Below are 22,810 nucleotides of genomic sequence, written 5' to 3'. Positions count from 1 at the left end.
AAAGCAAGTCAAACATCATAATTTGTGCGTGTGTGCGTGCGTGTGCGTGTAACCGGAAACGAGGCAAAACGTTAACGTGCAAGCAGGAAACGAAAATTTCTTTATAACTTTGCAAGGCAAACGGCAGGCAACTCAGGCTTAAACACTTATCCACTTTGGCCGCTACTCGTTATATTATCTCATCAACTGGCAACGTCTTTTGCAACCAAAAGGAGTTGTATCTATCTAAGGGCACAAAGAGACTACACTCTCTCTCTCTCACTCTCTGGAGCTGGGTGCCAGTTGGTGCGTGTGTGTGTCCGGTCAAAGGCTAAGTCCACTGTGCTGCACAAGCAGATGTTGGCCTCAACATCCACTCAACTCAGAAGTGTCTGCCACGCCAAAGAGCCAAAGAGACTCGTAACTTTTGTGGGGCTAGCCGAAAATATAAAATCTGTGAAACATTGCTTCTAATCTCCTTGCCTTAGCATCCTGCAAATGCATTTTTATTTTGGCTCAGACACAGGCAACACTTTGCTTAGTCTCTCGAAAAAATAAAAAAGAAAAGAAAAAAACCTCCACTCATTGACAATGTGCTTAGCAACCTGTGGAACGCAGCCTCTTCAATACGTTGCAATATATCAAAAGAAAAGCGGTATGCAAAACATTTTCGTGGCTAGCAACAAACAGCGCTGAGAATATGCCTGCTCAAAAATGCAGAAAAGACCCAAAACTTGACCCTCTCCAGCAAAGTCCTTGCCAAAACCCTTCAGACGTCCGAAATGCTTGAGTAAAATATGGCGAACTGGTGCGCATACCGGAAATTCCTGCGACAATTTTGTTGCTCTACTGCTAATCCCTTAACTAATAGCAATTAATTTAAAAGACGACGATAAGCAACAGAACATTATAGCAATAGCAACAACTGCCACTGAAATAACAATGTACAAAGGACAACGGACAACGGACGACGGACGACGGCAACACGAACAATCCGATGGCGAACAGAACACGCAAATGGCGCACAGCGTGACCATTTTGCATAAGATTAAGGACATTGGGAGACACATTTTTTGTGCAGCCAACATACCAGACCACAAACACAAAGCTAAGACCCCCCCCCCCCCCTCTCCAATCATTCCCTGCTATTGGGCCTGGGCAGCTGGGCCGCGTAGATTAATGAGCTCCGGCTAAAACGCGACGATTATGTAAATCGACCGCAGCCAGTTAAAAGCTACCAACTGGCCAGCAGGCCCCCAAATAGCTTGTAGACTATATATATACCCTATATATGTAGCTGTAGCTGTGGCTGTAGATGCAGACATTGCCGTAGACGTAGTTGTAGTCGTACATTCTATATGCACGCCCACTAATGTGATTTATTTCTTGGTCGCCGGCGGCGCCGTTTTTTCTTGTCTCTTCCCTTTTCTTTTCATTTGCAGGGTGCCACTGGCGTAACTGGCGCTCGCGGCCCGGAAGGTCTGCAGGGGGAGAAGGGCGAGCCAGGCGTCGACGGCATGCCCGGAGTGATGGGCCCGCCCGGACCTCCGGGCCCGCCTGGCTTGCCGGAGAGCTATGATGTGAGTACAACTTTAATTCTAATCAAAAATTAATTATAAGAATATCACGAGTAGAAATTGTCGTACTTAACACAATTATCTTTTCATTATATTATCGTTATGTTCTTTTAGTTGATTATTTATTTTGTTAACTTTATTATTATCAACATATTTATTTGTCACAGGGCTGCAACAAGACAAAAATTGCCAATGACTCGGTTCCCGTTTCAAACCAACATCCAGATTCCGCGGTTAGTCTTTTTATTTTTATTTTATTTTTATATAACATTTTTATTTTTAATTTATATTTGCCCGTTGTTTTGAGAATATTGTAAGCTGTTCATATTTTTATATACAAGATTCGGGCTAAATTTGATTTCTACCCAAAATTGGCTTCATCCAATATGGTTGAATATATCCTACGTTTAATAATCTATATCTTTAATCACATCAACGAAATAGAAAAGGGTTCGGTTCATATTAAAAAACTAACTGAAATTTCTGGTTCGAACCAAAACTCACCTGCAGCCTTTTTGTCCTTTATTGCATGACTATGAAATTTATACTAACATTTTGGTGCTAATATTTAATTTTTTTAAAAAAACATTTTTTTATTAACTATAATTTATGTACTCCAAAATTCAGTTCTTTTCATAAAAGAATAAGTCTAAGTCTCTTTATGCCTTGTACCAAAAAGGTTTCTTGCAAAAGTAAGCAATAAGTAAAAAACTAAAGCTTTGAATTATTTTTTATAACTTAAGTCGATTCCGTTCTGTCCGTAAGTCTGTCCATAACACGGATTTCTGAGTCCATCACAGCTAAGCACACCAACTTTGGTACAGGGTATGTTCTAGTCGCTCAATAGCGACTTGCAACTTATAATTTGCAACAATTAACATAAATAATTAATTGCTCTTGCTTTCTGACTGAGTGAACAAGAGAACAAAAAGCCAACAGCATTTGCAAGAGTATCAATTCTTCGGTAAACCGAAGATAGATAATTTTTTTTTTATAACTTGGCCCCAAAAATTGCAACTTTTACGGTAGACCTCAAAGGCAAAGTCGTTCGTCCGTTTATCTATATCCGACGGATGCTACCAATCACGCACGTTTCTTTTATGAATTGTGTGCCTTGAAGGCGCATTTCGGGCGGCAGGCATCGGTCATGTTTGGTCAGCTACACACACACACACACACACACAATTTGCCTAAACCAATTTCCTGCCTGGAGGAGGAGGCACGCTGCGCGCGGCGAGCGATTGCTGCACCTGTACACTGTGAAAAATTGCTGGCCAGATTTGGGCATGGCAGGTGCCCAGGACGCATTCGCGTTGTCGCAAATGGGTTATCTACGCTAATAATCTTAAAACCACAAAGCAACAGCAACAACAACGCCTCGAACAACATGAACATCTCGCAGAAATGCCGAAACGTAAGTGTCCTGAACACGCAAACCGAAACAAGCCAAGCCCAGTCTCAGTCCGCGTCTCCGTCTCCGTCTCACTCCAAGATCCGGTCGCTGTCGCTGTCTCCCTGCCCCCGCTCTCACGTGGATCCCCCCCCCTTTGGCGACGTGCTATTCGCTCTGGCGCTGCTTGCGGGCTTGTGATTCAGGTCTTACGGAGTGCTGGCATGCCAGCTTGTGGCAATTACTGTTATCAGCGCATGGCGCGCAGTTCACGCGGTTAAACGCGCTAACACGCATACAGATACTGACTCACACACACACACACCCAGACACACACCATCACACACACTTGTATTGCCGGCTTTTAACCCTTTTCTGCAAGCGAAACTTTTATTTTTTCTGCCGGCTTTATCATCGCATTTCAACGCCGTATGTTGCCTGCTTGGGCGTATCTCAGCATGCTGTGTGTGCGTGTGTGTGTGCTTGCGGGTGTGTGTGATTGTGATTGTGTGCGCGGTTGTGGTCGTAATCATTATCGCGCTGTTACGGTTATGAGAGTGTCAAGCTACTTATGGCTAACGCGCCAGTTAAATCAGACGCTCGCACAGTCAGCCTCCCATTGTTTTATGTCGCTCGTCGGGGGTTTATTATCATTATCGCATTGCTGGGTTAGAGGCGGAGCAGGGGAGGGGGGCGTTTTTAAAGGCGTTTCCAATTGTTGTTGTTCTTATTGTTGTCAAGCATTTTGACCTTGTCGCAGCAAATGCGCCAGGGGAGAACAAAAAAGCTTTTAAGTTTATTAGAACGACTTTTGATTGTTGACACGGAGACAACTTTTTCAAATGTTTTCCGACGGGCCTAGACGCTTGACTGCCAGTGTGAGTGTGAGTGGGAAGGGGGGGGGGATTAAGTGGGGGCGAGGTAAATTTGTAAAAGTTGCAATTTTACAGCCAGTTTATGAACTTTTGAACACCATCAAATTGAAATCATATAATAATACGCTTTAATTCCACGCCCATTGTTCTATGCTATATATATATATTATATACAAATCGTACCAAAAAAAATATGTATTCTTGTAACAATCAACACATAAATAACAGATAAATTGGAATCCTACCAGGACTTTCAAGGTATAAACATTTAACAATTTCATTTTATGTTCCCACTAATAAACGAAACGAAAAAAAAAAACTATAATAATACAAAACAAAAGCAAAAGTTTGCTCTGGGTAAGCAATGGCCGCATAACCTAATGGACTAGAACCCCTCGGCGTCATTAGAGTCCCAAGCATTAGGGACGCCGCCACACACTCACACACACACATACGCCCAAAAAAGGGGCGCATCAGATCATTAATCAAATTTCCTTAGCAGTTATGTGTGTGTGTGTGTGTTTGTGTGTGCAAAACTACGTGTATTCTTGTGTGGGCCGAAGGTGGCATCAAAGGTCGCCCGCTGCTTAAAAAATGGCCCAAAAATACATGTATCGAAATATAAATTGTACAACAAGCAAATATTTAACAAATTACTATGCTTACCTTCTATTCCCCTCCCACACACACACACACACAACAATCACACAGGAATCCCTAATGGGCAACTCAATGGGCAGCCTACGCAGCTCCACCTCCACCCAGGCAGGACCTAAAGGAGCGACTGGCGATAAAGGTGAACCCGGACGTCCAGGAGAACGCGGTGAAAAGGTGAGTCAAAGTTCAATACGAGCGCTTGTCCGGCAAATATTTCCCTATATATATACAAGTGTGTGTGCGTGTGTGAGTGTGTGCGTTAAGCTCTTTATGCATTATAAAGTGGGCGACCAACATTGTTGTGTCAAATAATAACTTCTGGTCTATTGATTACCCAATTGATTTCGAGGCTAGAAACATAAAATGGGCAATGACTGCCAAGAACAAACGCAATATGTGGATTAATATACCCAACGTCAGCGTTGGTCTCTTTTCCATATGCCTTTGTGAGCAGCTAGAAAAACAGTCGAGAAGATTTATGTGCCGGCTTCACACTTGTCATATTTGTACTTCAATTTCCCACTAAGTGGCCATCATTTAGCTGAAATTCTCAGATTTATTGCACTGCATTCATTTGCGTGGTCGGCAGTCCATAAATTGACGCATAAATTTCTATCAGACCACATGCGAGCGAGAGAATGTCGCATTATTTGTTGCCCTGGCCCCGGGACAATTTGTAAGCGTTTATAGCTCATTTGGTTGCCAGTTGATATGATCGAGGTGCTTTCTAGTTTATTAGAAATCGTTTACTAAAGTCCCCCCTCCCGCTCCCCCCTCCCTCTGTTAGCAGTCAACGGGCAGACTACTTGTATTCCGTATAATTTTTATAATAAGTTTTGGCCATTTCTGCAGCTCATCCTGCTTAGATGGCGCTTACTTCCCTGCCATTACGCTCCATGCTACTTAGCAGCTTAGGGACCGGGATTCCCAGCGAGCTGCTCCGGCTTGACCCCTCGTTAGCGAGGGTCAGCCAGCTGGAAAAAGTGGCGCGCATATTTCTTTTATGTGGTACCTCAAAAACTTTAAGCTGCCAACACATACTCTCTGGCATATAATATGTTTGTAGTTTGTTTGCCATTTCTGTGTGGGCGGCGAGGGGCGGGGCTCGTGTCGCACGTAGATAGGAGTTGGAGCATGACGAAGGAATGGATTTGTAGACTGAAACTGGGCGTTTCACGGATTGTCAGCCAACTTCCGGTGTTGGGGCTCACGAATGCTGCCGTTACACCTCCAATTTCGGTGTGTGTGAGTATGTCAAGATTTATTTGACCTTTGATATATTATGTAAGTACATATACATACTATATATGTAAGTTTTTTGGCCAGTGGCAACGCTTTTTTGTAGGCCTCGCTTTGGTTCAATCTTTGCAGTTTGCCGTAGTCTTGCGCCACGCCCCCTTGGCAGGCACTGGAGAACCATATTTAATCGGGCGTGAAATAAAAAGAAATTATGCAAAAGCCGTAAGCTTCTCCCACATCTTTGTGAAGCTATATAAAAAATCGATTTCGATTTTCTGATCAATTCACGCCCAATTTACGGCCACACACACGCATGCCGAAATTGTTGTTATTGCATTTGAATTTTGGAAACTAATATTGAAATTAGCATTTTAAACGTATAAATGCACGCACAATTAGGTACATTTCATTTAACTCAAAAGACAGCTTCTCGCAGCCACAGCCCTAACGCGATTCGGGCCTCCATTCAAGACGGCCCCGGAAGCAACCGCGCGTACTTTGTAATATTGCAACCACTTACACACACACACGCGTGTGTATGTGTATGTGTCTGTGCGTAGGTGTGTTTTTGGTCGTGCGGGAGGCTTATTAATTATTCATTAGTTCGCATCAAGCTGCCAATATAGAGTAAGGCCTGCAGCAAGCAGCACAGCCGCACAACCAGGGTCAGGTCAATTTAAAGCGGTCCCACACACGCCAAGAGCGCTCATCTCAAACCATATACAAAGCCCCAGACTACAAATCCAAATCCAAACACAACGCCCAACCCCAACCCCGCCACGTAAACTGCGAGTAGGCGCGCGCAAATTTATGGCAAACCATTTAAGGCGCTGATGATGTGGAAGACGACACTGGGGATAAATCGGGAGCACTTGGTTGAGCAGGGGCGTGGGCGTGGGTGGGGGCGTGAGCAGGGGCTGGGGCAAAACTGCAGACCGCCAGCCGTTTTGCCAACTCCGCAAGGCAACAGTCCCAAAAAAGCAGAAGTACACATAAGCAACAGCGTACGGGGACGCCGCGATTGCTCGTTGGCACGATGGCTCGACTAGAATATACCCGAACAGTATCAGTTGAGGAACTAAGAATGAGAGGTATCTACTGTTAAAGATAAAGCCAAGAGCTGTGAAATGGGAAATAGGTCGTAGCAATCTTAGACTTACCATATGAATATGTTAAGTCGTAAGCAAGCCCAGCTTTAAGAATGATTCCAAAGAATCCTGTACATCTATTCTATAGATATATGGAAATTTGCCAAAACTTTGATATATCTTTTAATTGAACAAAGTGCAATTTTGTGCTGTTAATTCCACGTCTTGAGCTCGTATTGTTTTCAGATATTATTATTTTTATTATTTTTTTATATACACTTAATCTATATCTATATCGAGTGCCAGGAAATTTTCCCCTTTCAACTGAGAAAACTTGATTAGAAAACACGCGCATTACAAGCATAATATATCGCCTGATAGCTTTTGGGTTCGGGTACAAAGAGAAACCCGTGGGTTTCGTCTCTTGGCAATGGTTTTGTGTTTTCGGGCTTGTCACCAAGCGTTGCATACGGTCGCATAAATTTATATACGTGCGTATGTGTATTGGTCGTGTGTGCGTGCGAGTTGGTTTGATTGTGGGGATTGTGGATTTTAGAATTGATTTGATTTCAAAATGAGTTTGAATTGAATTTTTGCCGAGGACAAAACGTTTGAAATTGAGTTTTACGGTCAAATTAGGCGTGAGTGCGCCCCCTGGGCATGTACCGTATATTTAATACCGTAAATCATTTTACACACACACATCCCTCCACTCTCTCTCACTCTCTCCTTTAACGCCAATAACAGGGTCACAAAGGTGCGCACGGACCCGCTGGACCCAAGGGTGAGCCCGGCGCTCCAGGCCTACCCGGATTGGCCGGCCAGCCGGGCGATGGCAACGGCACCAAGGGCGAGCGCGGCGAAAAGGGCGAGAAGGGCATGCGTGGCAGGCGAGGTGGCACTGGCGCAACCGGACCAATTGGACCACCCGGCAAACCAGGACCCATGGGTGATATCGGACACTCGGTAAGGCACTCGTAACTTTTGCATCCATATTCATGAGGCGGCTCAACTTTCACATGCCTGCGCCCATTGTCGGTGTCGAGCGCTAAGTTCACTTAGAGCCAGACGGAGTTTCTGGCCGCAGTCGCGAGCTAGACAGTATCCGTAACCGAATAAGAAGAAGAGCGACAGCGGAGGGCCAAACTTGGCGAAATCAACTCAAACGAAAAGTATTTTAACTGCATTTTCATCACGGTTATTCAGGACGCTGACTCAGCGCACGATTCCAATTGCAGTTACCCTAGAATTTCAGTTTCGGCCATTATTCTGCAATAATACAGCGGAGGCAGCAGCAGCAGCAGTTGCAGCTGCAACAACAACAACAACTATTACAATGGGTAGTCTCATATAAAGGGAAAAGTTTGCTTTGGCTGTCTGCGCGTTTGCCAACTGGCATCGTTTACCGCCTCTCAAAATCAAAGTCAAGCAATGTATTTACATGAATTGCCGCACCGAAATGAAGCCAAACGAAACTTTGACTCAATTCCTGGCACTGCCACACGAGCAGCAGCAACAACAACAACAACAACAACAACAAATACAACAACAACAGGAAAGCGCTGCAACTACCAAATTGTTGCACTCTAAACTGCTAAAGTTTTGCCATTTTTGGCGATTGTTCAACTTGGTTTTTATGCTCGAGTTACTCCACTTGTTAGTAGCGATTCCTGCCAGCCGTTAGTCCCTGCCACATGCTTCCACTTCCAATTCGGTTACAGTTTCCAGTTTCCAGTGCAAAAAGTGCGCCCGTGCGACGATAAAGCCCAATATTTGGCCATCATTTATGAAATTCTCGTTTCCAGGGACGCCCTGGAATGATTGGACCTAAGGGCGATACGGGCGCCAAAGGCGTCAAAGGCGACACAGGTGGACGCGATGGCGTAAGTAGTTCTCTAGTTAATTTTTAACAAATTATTGCTCAAGCCTCCATGTCTATGTCCAGGCCAAAGGTGAGAAAGGTGATCGGGGCAGCGACGGTCGTGACGGCTTGCCGGGCCCACCTGGACTGCCGGCCAGCACAGGTGGTGGCGATGGTGACAGCAGTGGCGTCCAGTATATTCCAATGCCCGGTCCGCCAGGACCGCCCGGGCCGCCTGGCATGCCCGGCTTATCGATAACTGGACCCAAAGGAGAGGCAGGCATGGACGCGCGCAGCAGCTTCTTCGGAGACGCCTCCTACTACGGTCGACCAGGTGAGTCAGTGGCAGCTTTCAAAGTGCCAAGAACAAATTGTATATACAGACATATATGTATAGTTAGGTGCCCGTACTTGTGCCATGATTCATGACTGTACATATGTAACCAGAAACCCGTACACACACACACACACACACACACACACACACACACACACACACACACATCAGTAACTCCCATAACAACTTTGAAATCAATTCCAAAATCATTCTGTATTGTACTCGTAATCAAGGTGCGCGCTCATCTTTAGACGAACTTAAAGCACTGCGAGAGCTGCAAGATCTGCGCGATAGGCCCACAGATGGCACAGCCGGTAAACCATCAAAATCAAATCAAATCAATCCACCAAAATTGCCGTAGTGATATTTATTTTCCTTTGATGTTGCATGCTAAACTAGTCCTAAACATTCTTGCTGTGCGTATACACATTTCACGCCCACCACGACCTTGGCATGCCTCACATCTAGGGGGGAGGGGATACGGGCTCATTATTTGCACATCATCATCATCATCTCATTTGCGTTAATGAAGTACCCGTAAACATTTTGTTCAACATTTCAACATAGTCATGCTTTCACTTACCAAAAACAAAAAAAAAAAAATATATATAAAACACGAGAATGAATGCTCCAAAATAAGCTGTATAGATTATAAATGGTAAATACTTATAAACGCGTGTGCTTGGGCATGAGATACCCTGTAAACGTGGCAAGCTTTGCTTCCATTTGAACAGGATATCTCCGAGTCGCACACATTTTCTATTTGTATCAGATGTATTTTAGATTTCTTGTATCCTAAATACTTATTCATTTTATATTATTAACTTCACATGCAATATATTATATATCTTTTCCGATTTGTATTTGCATAATAGGTAAATGGAAAAAGTTGTACAAATGACATTACTTTTGATATTATTTAGAGTAGTTGCAGTATTGATTTTACTTAACAGCGCGCACAGATTTTAATGCAATTGCATATGTGTATAGATATGCATATTTATACTTGGACTTAGTTTCATCTAAATGGATGTTTAACACGCATGTCTCGAAATCATCATTTGCAGAGCCACCGCGACAGACGGCGCACTCGCACAAGCACGAGGAGTCGCCCCTGGGCATTGGCGAGGAGCTGCCATACTTTTCCGCATCATCATCGAACATGAACATGAGAATCGTGCCAGGTGCAGTCACCTTCCAGAACATAGACGAAATGACAAAGGTGAGTTGCCCGACACACACACACACACACACCGACTCACACGTACGCGTGTGTCCATATATATATGAGCGTATATATTTAGCAGCGTATTTTTTTAAGCATATTTAAATTTGGTTTTTTGACGTTCCACAGAAGTCCGCGCTCAGCCCACCCGGCACCCTGGCGTACATTACCGAGGAGGAGGCGGTGCTCGTGCGCGTCAACAAGGGCTGGCAGTATATAGCGGTAAGTGAAGCTCTTGTCCTGGTCCTGTGCCTGGTCCTGTGCCTCGGAGTGGGATTGGGATCGAGATGGGATTGGGATTGGGCCCAAACAAACAAGTGCGACTGCCTGTGCGTGCGTTCGCAAATGCCAAGTATGGCAAAAGAAAAGTCGCTGGCGGACGCTATTATTTTATGGAGCAGCCTTTGGAGTTGGCCCAACCCATTGGCTTTTTTCTATATATTATGAAAATATGGCTCGGCAAAACAAAACAAAACAAAACAAAGCACAACAAAATAAAATGCAATAAAAATAGAAAGAAGAAGGCTGGGCTAAAAGACGTTCGACGTGCATACGTTTGTTTATTTAGCCTCTTGTTTTCGGCCATAAAATAGGGTTTTGTTTGGCAGTGTCCTTGTCTGGGCGGCTGCTCCTTGGGGGTTTTTTATTTGCACATTTAATGTTGCAGACGTTCTGACTGATTGCCAACGGATCGGCAACATGCCCCGAAACGTGTGTGTGTCCCGTTATTCAATTATATTGACTCGCGCCTGGCTTTTCACTCAGGCGAGTTAACGATACAACAAGAATTGCGCATTCTTAAGCCATCAGCCGTAGGAAGTGGCGCCTCAAGCTCGTAATATTGTCGCACGACTGATGGACAGACAGATGTCAGCCAATTCGAGTCAAGCTCACTTGCCAAAAGACATTCAGGCAGCCAGTCGAGCAATCACAAAATCAGTCAGCAGCTGCGCTGCACAACGAAAAACAATAAATTAAAACAACAACAAACGAAACTTTTATTGGCAAGAAATAAAACATGCATTTGCTTGCTTGGATCATAAAACGTAACTCTAGATTAAATATATATGATTAGAAGGAAATTGAATTATTTTTACTCAAATGTCGCTGTTCAACCTTAGCACGCTGCAGCTTCAAGTTGCCAACTTCATTACTCAACACTGTCAATTAATCTTGCCTGTCGCCAGTCCAAGCTGACGGTACAATGCTTCCAATTTGCCCTGGTCAGCACTTGTAGAGCACATGAGAGAAAAAAAGTTCTTGAAGCGTCCACAAATTACACGCAGAATTGAACCATTTTGCAATAGCTTGTTACACATTAAAGTGGCCACAATTTGCGAGCAGTTTTCGGTCCGGTGCGTTCGAGATTTGTGGCAACGCTTTATTGAAAAAAAGTATTGCATGATTTTTGGGGGCGCCTTATTGTGCAGAGTGTAGCACAATACATATGCTCAAAACTGTTCAAGATTCGATTTCCGCTTCCGTTGTTGCATGCACAAAGCCAATACCGACAGCTAGCACAGCATGGGCTAAGGGCGTGGCCAGCCCACTCACCAACTGGTTACTGTGCCTGGCATGTGCATGCCCAGGCACACAAGAAGGCAAATGGAAATGAGCAAGGCAGCGGGTAACACTGGGGTGCGCAGGGGGGAGCGCAGGGAGGTGGCACAAATCGCATGCCTTTGACGGCAACATTTAAATACTTTTGGCAACAAAAGCGTGCATGGGGCTTCCTTTGAATAATGTCGGTTAAATCAAGCAAAAGCTCATTGACTGGGCTCTTATTTCCTTGCCAGAGCCTGGCATCTGGCTGTCTAAGCTACTTGCAGCATCAGTGGTGACATTCGCGTCCTAATTAGATTTCAGTACACGAGTCAACTACTTAAAGTTCAAAATAGTAATTAAAACTTTTGTCAGACAGCGGCGTACAGTGTCTCGCATTCTATTCACAGTTCGGCCAAAATTGAATGCTTAATTATTACAAATTACATTTAGAAAGAACTTTATTAAATTAAAGTTTTACTAACTAAAAATAACAACGAATTTGATTTTTTAAGTTCTCATCTAGGCAGTAAATGCTCAAAATAGACTTCCCTTTTATTAATTTATGGGAAAAGGTTTCTTTCATTTATAAAAATTTATAATTTTTGCTTATCATTTTGGGCTGAAAAAGTTTTATTTCAATTTGATTATTAAATAATTATTGTGAACAGAAAAAGGTCGTGAATAGGATAGATAGATGGGATAGGATAGAATAGGATAGATTTTTTTTTATACAAATTGCCGAGACAATTGTTAAAACATGAAGTACTTAAACTGTGTAAAGTTTACCTGCTTCAGGGGGCAGTGGGATTCCGGCGAGCACATTTTGCGCATAGGCTATAAAATATTAATGGCCATATTGGCTAACTGTGTTTTTGCTTTTAATCCGAACTTTGCCAAATTCGTTATAAACCTTTTATTTACAGCTGGGCACCTTGGTGCCGATTGCAACACCAGCCCCGCCCACCACAGTGGCGCCGTCCTTGCGCTTTGATTTACAATCGAAAAACCTGCTGAACAGTCCACCCCCCTTGCTCAACACCCCGACGGTAAGTGCTTATAATGTTGTCATATACCATCCAACACATCCACTCACACATACACTCACACACACACTCACAAGCATATTTGTTCTTTGACTCCATTTAAAAGCGAGTGAGGTGCTTGTGCAGCTGGAATTGCGTTGTGAGGTGTCTAAATTAAATATTTCACAAAATATTTCAAATATTTTTTCGAGTATTCACGAGGCAATATCGCTGCACAAGTGCCGCTATCATGCCAAGTACCTCAAGTGCAAAACTATTCACAAAAACACGCAAAATCAATTACAGCAATAGCTCGACACTCGATAGCTTTAAATTGTATAATTAATATCAAGCGAAATTTAAGCAATTCAGTTAATAAACACTACTAAAACCATTTATTTATTAATTATTATTAAATGCAGTTTACAACCGCGCCCGAGTACGAAACGGTAATTAAATAAAATATCATACACTGAATGCACACAAAGAGAGCAAACAAAAAACAAAATAATACTAAATCGAATTAACGCATCTCTTGCACACACACTCACACACACACATCTATATATATATATAATCTGATTTTGGTTTGCTTTGGTTTGGTCAATGAAAACGTCTCTAATTAGTGCAAATTGCAATTTGAGTTCTGCTCTGTAACGTGCAGATATATTTGTGTATGTTAGTTTGGGCTTCCCTTTTTGAGTTTCCATTATAACAATCAATTATTTATTTAATTTATTCTATGTTCATGCTGAAATCTATGTCAGTAATACGCTTTTACGTTAAGTTTCACTTTCTATGTGTAGTTAATGCTTTAAGAAGTGCATCCCAACTCAACTGAATAAGCCCAATAAGACTATAGCAAAGCAAGTTGAGACCTTCTTTTTTTCCGTTTTGTTCTTTTTTGTGTATCGTGTAAGCATTTTCTATATATATATCTCTTACAATGAACCTTTTTTGTACCATTCTCACGCTTGCGTCGTCGAATAATATTATTGGGATCGTTAACAATAAATGATGCTCAATAAAATACCACACGAAATTCTCGTATTACATTCACAGTGGTATCCGCGCATGGTAAGTGACCTTTCGGTACAATTAAAAATATGCCAGACGCCCCCCCAGTGAATGCCTCCCCAAGTTAAACACATACATATATATATATATATATATATATATGTATGTACATGGGCATATATATATACATATATAAAAAAAGTTCCCTTAAGTCTGTACCCTCAATAGGTTTGTTTGCTTTTAAGTTAAGTTTCCAAATGAAATATCTTTTAAATATTACACTCTCTTATCATTTTAACAGCCTCAGAAACAAGTTGCAATTGTTCCCATCCTTAACTTAGCTATACAAACAATTCGCAGCCATTAAATTCTATATTAATTAGATTTCAAAATGCTTGACATAAATTCCAAATTAATTTTCTACCATATTTTCTGCGCTCCTCAACCCCCACAACATAGCTTCGCGTGGCGGCCCTCAATGAGCCCTATGGCGGTGACTTGCAGGGCATTCGAGGCGCGGACTTTGCCTGCTATCGCCAAGGCCGGCGAGCGGGTCTGCTGGGCACCTTTAAGGCGTTCCTCACCTCCAGGTAAGCAGACGCAAGGGGCAAGGGGGCAAGAGGCTCGGAGAGTGACAGAAAGGCCGGGTGTGTCTTATCTGTCCTTAGATTTTTTACGCGTATTAGGCATGTTTTTTATGTTTAGTTTGCCACTGTGCGTACTTTAGCCTGGCACTCGACGAGATTTCGAGATGGCATTGCTCATACGCAGCGTTGGGCACCCACCACCCGGTGGCGCTTTTGGAACTCATTAACTCGAACATAATCTTGATATTTGAAGCAAAGCAGAGAAAAGCTCACAAAATATGAAAACAAAAGCCGCTAAAAGCAATCTCGCGCAATTTATTTACAAAGCGCTGAATGGAATGGATGCAAAAATGAATGCTAATGCTGCCAGAAAGAAAGCATAAATAAATAAACGAATACATACTTAAGTATGAGTGTGGGTGGCTGTTGGGCGTCAGACGCTTTTTCGCTAGTTTGTTTACCTGCGTTTAATTTCCTAGAGCAAACGCCTGACGCAGCATTTCCCACATTCATGTGGAATTCGCATTCGTAATCCTCCGGCTAAATGTTTTTATTTTTTTGTTTTTCGCTCTCAGGGTACAGAACCTGGACTCTATAGTGCGGTCGGCCGACTGGGAGCTACCGGTTGTAAATACCCGTGGAGATGTGCTTTTCAATTCCTGGAAAGGAGTCTTTAACGGCCAGGGTGGTTTCTTCTCTCAGGCACCGCGCATTTATAGTTTTAGCGGCAAGAATGTGCTCACAGATCCATTATGGTAAGTCCCATAATCTTCTATGTGTGTAGACCACATACCCATTATTCGATTTTCCATGCAGGCCGCTCAAGCTAGTCTGGCACGGCTCTCTGCCGAACGGAGAGCGCTCCATGGACACCTACTGCGATGCCTGGCACTCCAGCTCGCACGAGAAGTTCGGCTATGCCAGCAACTTGCTCGGCAACAAGCTGCTCGATCAGGAGCGCCAGCCCTGCGATGGCAAGCTGATTGTGCTCTGCGTGGAGGCACTGTCGCAGGATCGGCGGAAAAAGCGTGATGTCAGCAGCAGGTAAGCGGGACGGGTGGGGCTGCGGCTGGGGCGCCAGCAACACGAGGCATAACAATGAAATGCTTACACGTGTTGTATTGATTTGTCATTAACTTTTTATGGTGCACGCCACACGCCCGAACTTTGCTCATTACAGTCGCAGTCACAGTCACAGTCACAGTAGCAGTCGCAGTAACAGTCGCGACAGTCACAGTCCCGCTGGCGAACTGGATCTGGAGTTCAGCACGGAAGAGGAGTACGCCGAGCATTTAGACAATTTACTGCTGTAAGGAACCACCTTGAGAGGAGCATGGGCGGGAAACGGTAACTGTAACTGTAACGAGCATTATATGAATACAAATGCAATACCAATGCCATACTCATGAACACTCAGACACACACACACACAAACACATACACATTAAATGTAAACGTATATCATGGCCATGCATATAATCAGAGGATTCCAACTAAACCAAAAAATACTCAAGTAAGCGATCGATTAACAATTGCATAGTGAAATATGAACATACATATATACTTACATACTACTTACATACGAATAACTAGACAGGTATATATATATATTCACAATCTATATATACATCATGATTTCTTATGCTCGACAGGCAACAAGCATTTTTGTACAAGCGAGTTATGTATTAGTAATCGTAGCCTAATACATAGTCAAAATATATAAAAACTAAGCTAATTTTGTAATTAGGTCACAGCGAAGGCGGAGCATATTAGCTGCTGCTGCCATTAAGGTTAGTCCTAGTACCATATTCAGGACCGGCGTGCACTGGTCCCCATCAATACTATCTAGAGAGACCAAGCGCACCTTTCCAACAACAGCAAAACATACTAACTGGCCAAATTAGTCTCCTATCTACCCGAGCAGCGGGAGGACTCACGCGCAAATACATTTCACATGGCTGTATACGTGTATAAATGTATTTTGTCAAAGACTTCTAAATGTGTAAATGTTTAAGATACAAAAAACAAAAGTGAAACCAACTAAAACCGAATCAGAGCAAACAATTTTAAGCCCAAATCCAAATCCAACGTTCCAACGTTCTAACGTTTTTAACTACATAAATCAACTCCAATGTGCATTATGTTTTATGCCAATCCAGTTTTCTATTCTACATACTTAATCATAATGTAGCCAGATTTTCTACATTGAAATACTCGTTATTATATAAATGAACAACAACAACAACAAAGCGTAAGCCCTTTTTTATATGAACACAATAGAATAACTGAATTATAGCAGTAATTGCAGTAATTTATATGTAACAGATAAAACAAACACGAGTACATATATGTATGTATGTAATGTAACTTATTGTAATTCTAGAGCGAATACTAACGAGTAAAGCATTATTACTTGTATCAGTATAGTTAGTTATTTAACTTAATTTGCATTTAATTAATGCATTTCCAGCTAAAGTTTTGTAATGTAATTTAATGTAATTGTAATATCAATAAAGCTTATAATTTTAAATAATTAATTATAAAAGAAAACTAGACACAGAAATGCTAATTGGGTTAACGTCAATCCCAAGCAGTTACATACTAAGCATAATATACTTACGTACATAGGTATGTATGTATGTATGTATGAATGCACGATGCAAATAACTACATTTAGTGAAATCAAAATGAATACTTAAAGCCCTCTAGTCGTAAGCCTAATACTTCTATGCAATTGAAAGTGCATATAAAATAAATAAAAATACAATTACCTATAATAAATAATCTATATATACAAAACTGTTTATTCTGGCAGATTGTCACACTGTCTGACTGACAAAATTTTGATTTCGGTAAAACTTTGAATTGGAACTTTGAAATATATAAATAATCACGATACAATACAACAATTTAAATAGCATAGCTCGGTAAATCGATGTCTGATCTTGAAAAGGTATGCCTATAGCTCTATAGAATAGATTGGATTGACATTTCATTTTATATCTTTTTCTCTACATTTGTTTGCTTTTTTTACAAATTCAAAAACAACTAATTGAACAACAAATTGTGTGGCAGCGACATAAAAAGCTCAATTAGCATTAAGACAGTAGATATTAAGCTGAAGGAGAGTAGGTTTTTGTCAGAACTCATCCGGAGCACATCTCGATTGGGAAGAAATTGCTTTGATCAATATTTTTCATAAAAGTTGAAATCAATTTAAATTACCATTTTAAATTCCGAACTAGACAATCACTAAAAAAAAAAAGAAACAAAGCAAATTCTGTTCATCTTCTCTATCTGTGAATGTTCATCGCACGTTTGATTACCAATTTAAATAATTTTTCACTTGAATTAAAGCAAATGATTTCAAACAGCGAGCGCCATAAAATACCACCGCCCCAGCACAGAGCCTGCTCCTCTTGGCTACATTTCGGGGGCATTGATGCTTTATGAATTTCAATGGCAGGCAACATAGTTTCAACGGCGGCTGCGGATACGATGTGGTCCGCACTGATATAGATACAGATACAAATTCAGATACAGATACAGATACAGATACACACGATACAGCTACAGATGGAAAGCGTTTGTAAGGTAGTCAAAGCAGACTGACAATCGACAGAGGACAGGCAACAAACAAATAAACAAGCCGACAGGCCAGAGGAAAGCCAACAATTGCGATTACGATTGCGATTGGGACTGGGACAGGAATTGGAATTCAAATTGTGGTTGCGTTTGTGAGCAGCCGCCAGTCAGCGCCAGCCACTTAGGCACAGAGCAATCAAATCAGATGAGCAGAATGAAATTTTAATTTAATGAATGAATACGAAAATTTTTGATTAGTTGATTAGCTGTGAAGTCGAAAGGCCATCGCTCCTTTCGCTCGGGATACTGAGATACCAGTCCAAAGTCAGGGATGTGGAAGAGGTGAGTACTGTTCGAATGGAATCGTTGCCAAGGCAACTTAAATTAACATTTTCTTTAGCTTTTGTAGTCGAATGCATTTTCAGTTTTCAATTATAAGAGCTACCGGCTGGAGGTACTCGCAAACTTTTTAATTCTGACTGCGCCTGACAATGCCATTCATCATAACACGTTTAGCCGTGGGCTTATTAGATTCCACTTTTGTACCCAGGCGCGTTTACAAGTTTCTCTGCTTGTTTCTCGTTTCTCTTTTATTCCTTTTCATTTTTTGTTTTCTTTTTATTGGGAACAAAACATACAACAAACCACACAACTTACGCATTTGGCATCCCAAAGAACCTACTCAATGTGTGTGTGTGTGTGTGTGGAATTGTGTGGTTGCTCTTGAGCAGGGCACGTTTCGTATGTATAGGCACACACTCACACACACACTCGCACACACATGTATACATATGTCACGAATAAAAACAATTTATCATTTAGCTTATCAAGCGAGGCCTAACGTCCATTATTTTGCGGACGCTATGCGCAGAATTGTTTTTTGATGATAGCCACAGCCCCAAGTCAGACAAAGCAGACAGCCCGACGGAAAGACAGCCGGAAAGACAAAGGGGCAGAACAAGCAAGGCAAATCCCATGTAAATAGCATAAGAAATGCCTGAGAAATGATTATTGTGCTGTTCAGAAGTAACTGGCATAGCCACCTGACTGTGATTCTGATGAAAATACATTGAATTTTCCAGTTACCCGCTTGCACTCAGCTCACACAAATAAACACAGTTGCTGCAAGTAGCGGTAACTGCTTGTGCTCCAAGTCAAATATTGAAATGCCTTCGCTGGCACAAGTACGCAGACTATGCCCCACTAATAACCGACTTGTGCCTGTACTGCATGGCCCAACGTGCAACTAAAAACCAACAATTATGCATGCCAAACCGCAGAAACCGATGCACCGGCGGCAACAGCAGCGGCAGCGGCAGCGACAGCCACATCAGAATTTGCATAACTTTGTATGATTTTTCAACAGCACAACGCCACAAAATCATTCAAACATGCACTGGCAAACCAAGCGAAAAGTTTGGCATCGTAACAACTGTGAAATACCCTCTAACGGCCACAATTTGTGCTAAATCAAGTATCTCAAGTGTTTTACTGTAGTCATGTGATGAGGTTTGTACATTATTTTACATAAACTTTTTTGTACTATTAGAAAAACTAAATAACCCATACTCAAGCAAAAATCAATTTCTTAAGAGAATGTTCGGAGAATGTTTTTAGAGTATAATCCATTCAAGAAAGCTGTATTTGTTTTATCAAAACTTAGCTTGCATTCTTTTGGAAAATCTTGCTTTAATATTCTAAAGAGTCGTTTTTTGTTACAGTTTTAATCCCAAAGGTATTAATTTACAATTTTGTGTTTCAGCCTTAAGTACATAAGTCCACATAAATACCCTTTGCATAAGCATTAAAGGGTAAAAGCGCAGCTATCCGCTTTTATACACACAGACACACAGACACACACACACACACACATGCTTATACAGTGTCAGTGAGCCGTCAACATTTCAACTTGTCATGCGAGCAGACACATCCACACACACCCACACACACATCTAGGTACACACACACAGCATGGTCGCAAGCCGAAGACGTTGCCGGTGGCCTACCTTCAATTTGTCGGGCTTCAGCGGGCATTCGATATCGTGGCTTTTGTTGCATACATTTGCGAGTGCAACAACGACAACAACTGCAACAACAACGAGAACGAGAACGGCAAGGTATTATTTCAGTTACGTTTTGCGGAAATGCAACTAAAAACTCGCAATTTGTTTGACGTTTTGGTATTTTCAGTATGAATTTATAATGGCCCGTACCTCAACACCTGCCACTGGCATTACCATTTTGTTTGTTTGTTGGTTACGTTTTATGTTCTTGTCGTCGCTTCGACTGTTGACGGCGCCGTGTCCATTTCAATGCGATTCAAACAGATCCACAAATCCACAACGAACCGTCGTCCTGAGCTATTTACCATGTGGTTTATTGGTATTTAAATGGCAAAGCCCGCACACACACACACACACACACACACACGCGCACTCACACGCTCACACATGCAACTCACATGCGTATTTATGTTATGCCGCCACAGTAACACAAAAAGGTAGCAACTTTTAATTGAAAAACTTGAGCACTTACAACTTGCCAGCAGCGGGAAAAAGTCAGGAGGAATATGCAGCAAAGGTTCACAGCCAGCGAAATATATTGTATTTCCGCGCTACTCACTACACCTACACACACACACGCACGCACACGCACGTACGCACACTTCCGCGCACCATCTCGCCATCTATTAGCAATTGTAAAAGTAACAGTAATAGAGCAACTGCGGGAGGAGGGACGTTGACGCTGGGTGGGGCCATGTTGAAGGCGCGTTGTCGCCGGTATTACTCAAGTTGTTAGCAATGTTTACAAACACAATAAGCAAATACAACGACGATAGCAACAACAACAAAAACAACAACAACAACAACAACAGCAGCAGCAGCAGTTGGAGTATCAGCAACAACTGTAAGCGAGTCACCTGCACAGGTGTTGCAGACTTAAAGACGACGTCGTCGTCATCGCCGTCGTCGTCGCTGTTTTTGTTTACACAGAAAGTTTTTTGCGTGGGTTGGCGTTGACTTAGGCGAGTAGGCGAATAGTTATAGTTGGCACTGTGAGCTGAAGCATGCAGCTAAGTAAAGTCTGCCAGCGAAACGTGCGAATAAGTTTCTCCATTTTGTTGCTAGGTTCCTACACAAATATTTACCAGCCAGTTAACTAAGCAGCAATACCGATTTCTTTTAAAGCGAGTTGCCTACAATTTAACAGAGGAAATCAACACAAAAAAACAGATAAGTAAAGGTTGTTAATAGTATTCATTTGAGTCTTACAAACACATACATGCTAACGATTCGCCTTTAGATTCTTTCTGAGAATCCATTTAGTTTATATTTTTCCTCTGGTGTCTATAATTTTTGTTTTACCAAGACTCGTTTTTCGATGATCCGATGACAAACACATTTTTTAAGGCAATCACTTGGTATTTGTTATGTGCTAAACTTTTTATACCCGTGGCTTATGATATGAATTCGATCCCGGATTGGATCCCTCAGACAGCTCATCTACCGAGGACAGCTTTTTATGTAATTATACACATTCATGTGTATCAAATCAAATTGGAAAGCTCTTAACTATCGGTCATTAACTGAAATAGGTTGCATTGGACACACAGCCAAATATTCAGCAACAGCTGCATAATTTAAATTATGATTTGGCTTTCGCGACTAAATCTATTTAGAGCGAGGCGTAATTGGTGTTTGTTTAATACCGTGTGCCCAATGTGCCAGTGTCCAGTTGAGCTGTGCTGACCAACAACAACAGCAACAACAATTGAATCAGCGACAGCAACAACAATTGCATCAGCAACAATTGCAACAGCGACGGCAGCGATAACGTCACACATGCAAATTGCACCTCGCGCAGCGCCAACCACACTGATTATCGAGTGTCGACAAAAGCAGCAACAACAAGCACGGGGAGGGGGTGAGGGGGCAGCACCAGCAGCTAATGCCCAAAGCCACACGGCGCCAGCTCAGTATTTCATATAAACCATAAGCCTATTAATAGCCCCTGTCTGCGATCAGACAAACAATTAAAATTGACGGCACTTTTAAGCGTTCAGCTAGTGCTTGCCCCTCTCCCTCTCGCTCCCCCTGCCACTCGGCCAACGTCCCGCAGGGCGCTGCCCCAACAGCAGCAGCACTCATTGTTCAATTGGGCGTAAATGTGTTGTTGTCGTGGCACAGCACGTGCCACCCCTTTGGACATGCTGCCGCTGCTGTTGGCCATGGCTCTAACCAGGCGGCGATTTGCCAGCTCCCTGGACACGACAATTAGTTTGGCCACGTGGTCGCTTTTGGGCCATAGACAATGCTTTGTTATTTGGAAGCGTGTGGCAGATTGTTGAGCGTAGATTGAAGTTATTTACTAACTCACCGTTATGGTTATGATTATATCAGATAAGTATATGTATATGTGATCGGATAAATCAGTTAACATAATGCAACTCTGAGTTATAGTTGAGAGACAACACTCTTATATACCGATTTTTATAAATTCTAACTTTTAACGTTACATTTTCAAATCTTGAAGAGCTTTTGTTAAGCTCTTGACGCAATTCTCTAACTGTAAAAGCTTTGAAGCTTTATTGGCATAAGCTTCTGGCAGCCCGTTACATCAACCATCCTTGATGACATCCTTAAAGCATTAGCAAAGTTTTAACACTCGCAAAGCTCTGCACCCCTCCAACCTAGTCAAGCTTTTAAGCTCAAGGTATACGCCCCCCTTTCAAAAATCTAAAATTCGTGTAATTTCAAGAATTTTATTTAATCATAATAAACAATGCAAATCCAAAGCATTAAAATGTAAATTTTATACTTAACATA

The 22,810-nt window shown here is 42.2% G+C and overlaps 1 protein-coding gene across 10 annotated transcripts in view; it reads left to right on the top strand.

Annotated features, from left to right (window-relative positions):
- The window catches only part of Mp (Multiplexin), a 54,438-nt gene extending 37,271 nt beyond the window's left edge, over positions 1 to 17,167 (top strand). For 3 of the 10 annotated variants that reach the window (XM_064691411.1, XM_064691415.1, XM_064691417.1), the window contains 15 exons: positions 1,422 to 1,559; positions 4,533 to 4,652; positions 7,553 to 7,771; positions 8,611 to 8,688; positions 8,751 to 9,000; positions 9,237 to 9,317; positions 10,071 to 10,225; positions 10,358 to 10,450; positions 12,697 to 12,819; positions 13,218 to 13,244; positions 13,858 to 13,872; positions 14,272 to 14,402; positions 14,975 to 15,154; positions 15,216 to 15,443; positions 15,580 to 17,167. In XM_064691411.1, the coding sequence (XP_064547481.1) occupies positions 1,422 to 1,559; positions 4,533 to 4,652; positions 7,553 to 7,771; positions 8,611 to 8,688; positions 8,751 to 9,000; positions 9,237 to 9,317; positions 10,071 to 10,225; positions 10,358 to 10,450; positions 12,697 to 12,819; positions 13,218 to 13,244; positions 13,858 to 13,872; positions 14,272 to 14,402; positions 14,975 to 15,154; positions 15,216 to 15,443; positions 15,580 to 15,712 (1,971 nt within the window). In that variant the 3' untranslated portion in view covers positions 15,713 to 17,167. The remainder of the gene's footprint in view (positions 1 to 1,421; positions 1,560 to 4,532; positions 4,653 to 7,552; positions 7,772 to 8,610; positions 8,689 to 8,750; positions 9,001 to 9,236; positions 9,318 to 10,070; positions 10,226 to 10,357; positions 10,451 to 12,696; positions 12,820 to 13,217; positions 13,245 to 13,857; positions 13,873 to 14,271; positions 14,403 to 14,974; positions 15,155 to 15,215; positions 15,444 to 15,579) is intronic. The other 7 variants (XM_064691416.1, XM_064691414.1, XM_064691420.1 and 4 more) reach the window with 3 other exon arrangements.
- The last annotated feature ends 5,643 nt before the right edge of the window (positions 17,168 to 22,810 follow it).

Source organism: Drosophila montana, unplaced genomic scaffold (genome assembly GCF_035044405.1).
Source record: "Drosophila montana isolate Dmon_TW-CO22-7 unplaced genomic scaffold, ASM3504440v1 contig_3438_1, whole genome shotgun sequence".
NCBI lineage: Eukaryota > Metazoa > Arthropoda > Insecta > Diptera > Drosophilidae > Drosophila > Drosophila montana.
Note: the sequence above shows the minus strand (reverse complement) of the source record. Positions and strands in the feature narration are given on the sequence as shown.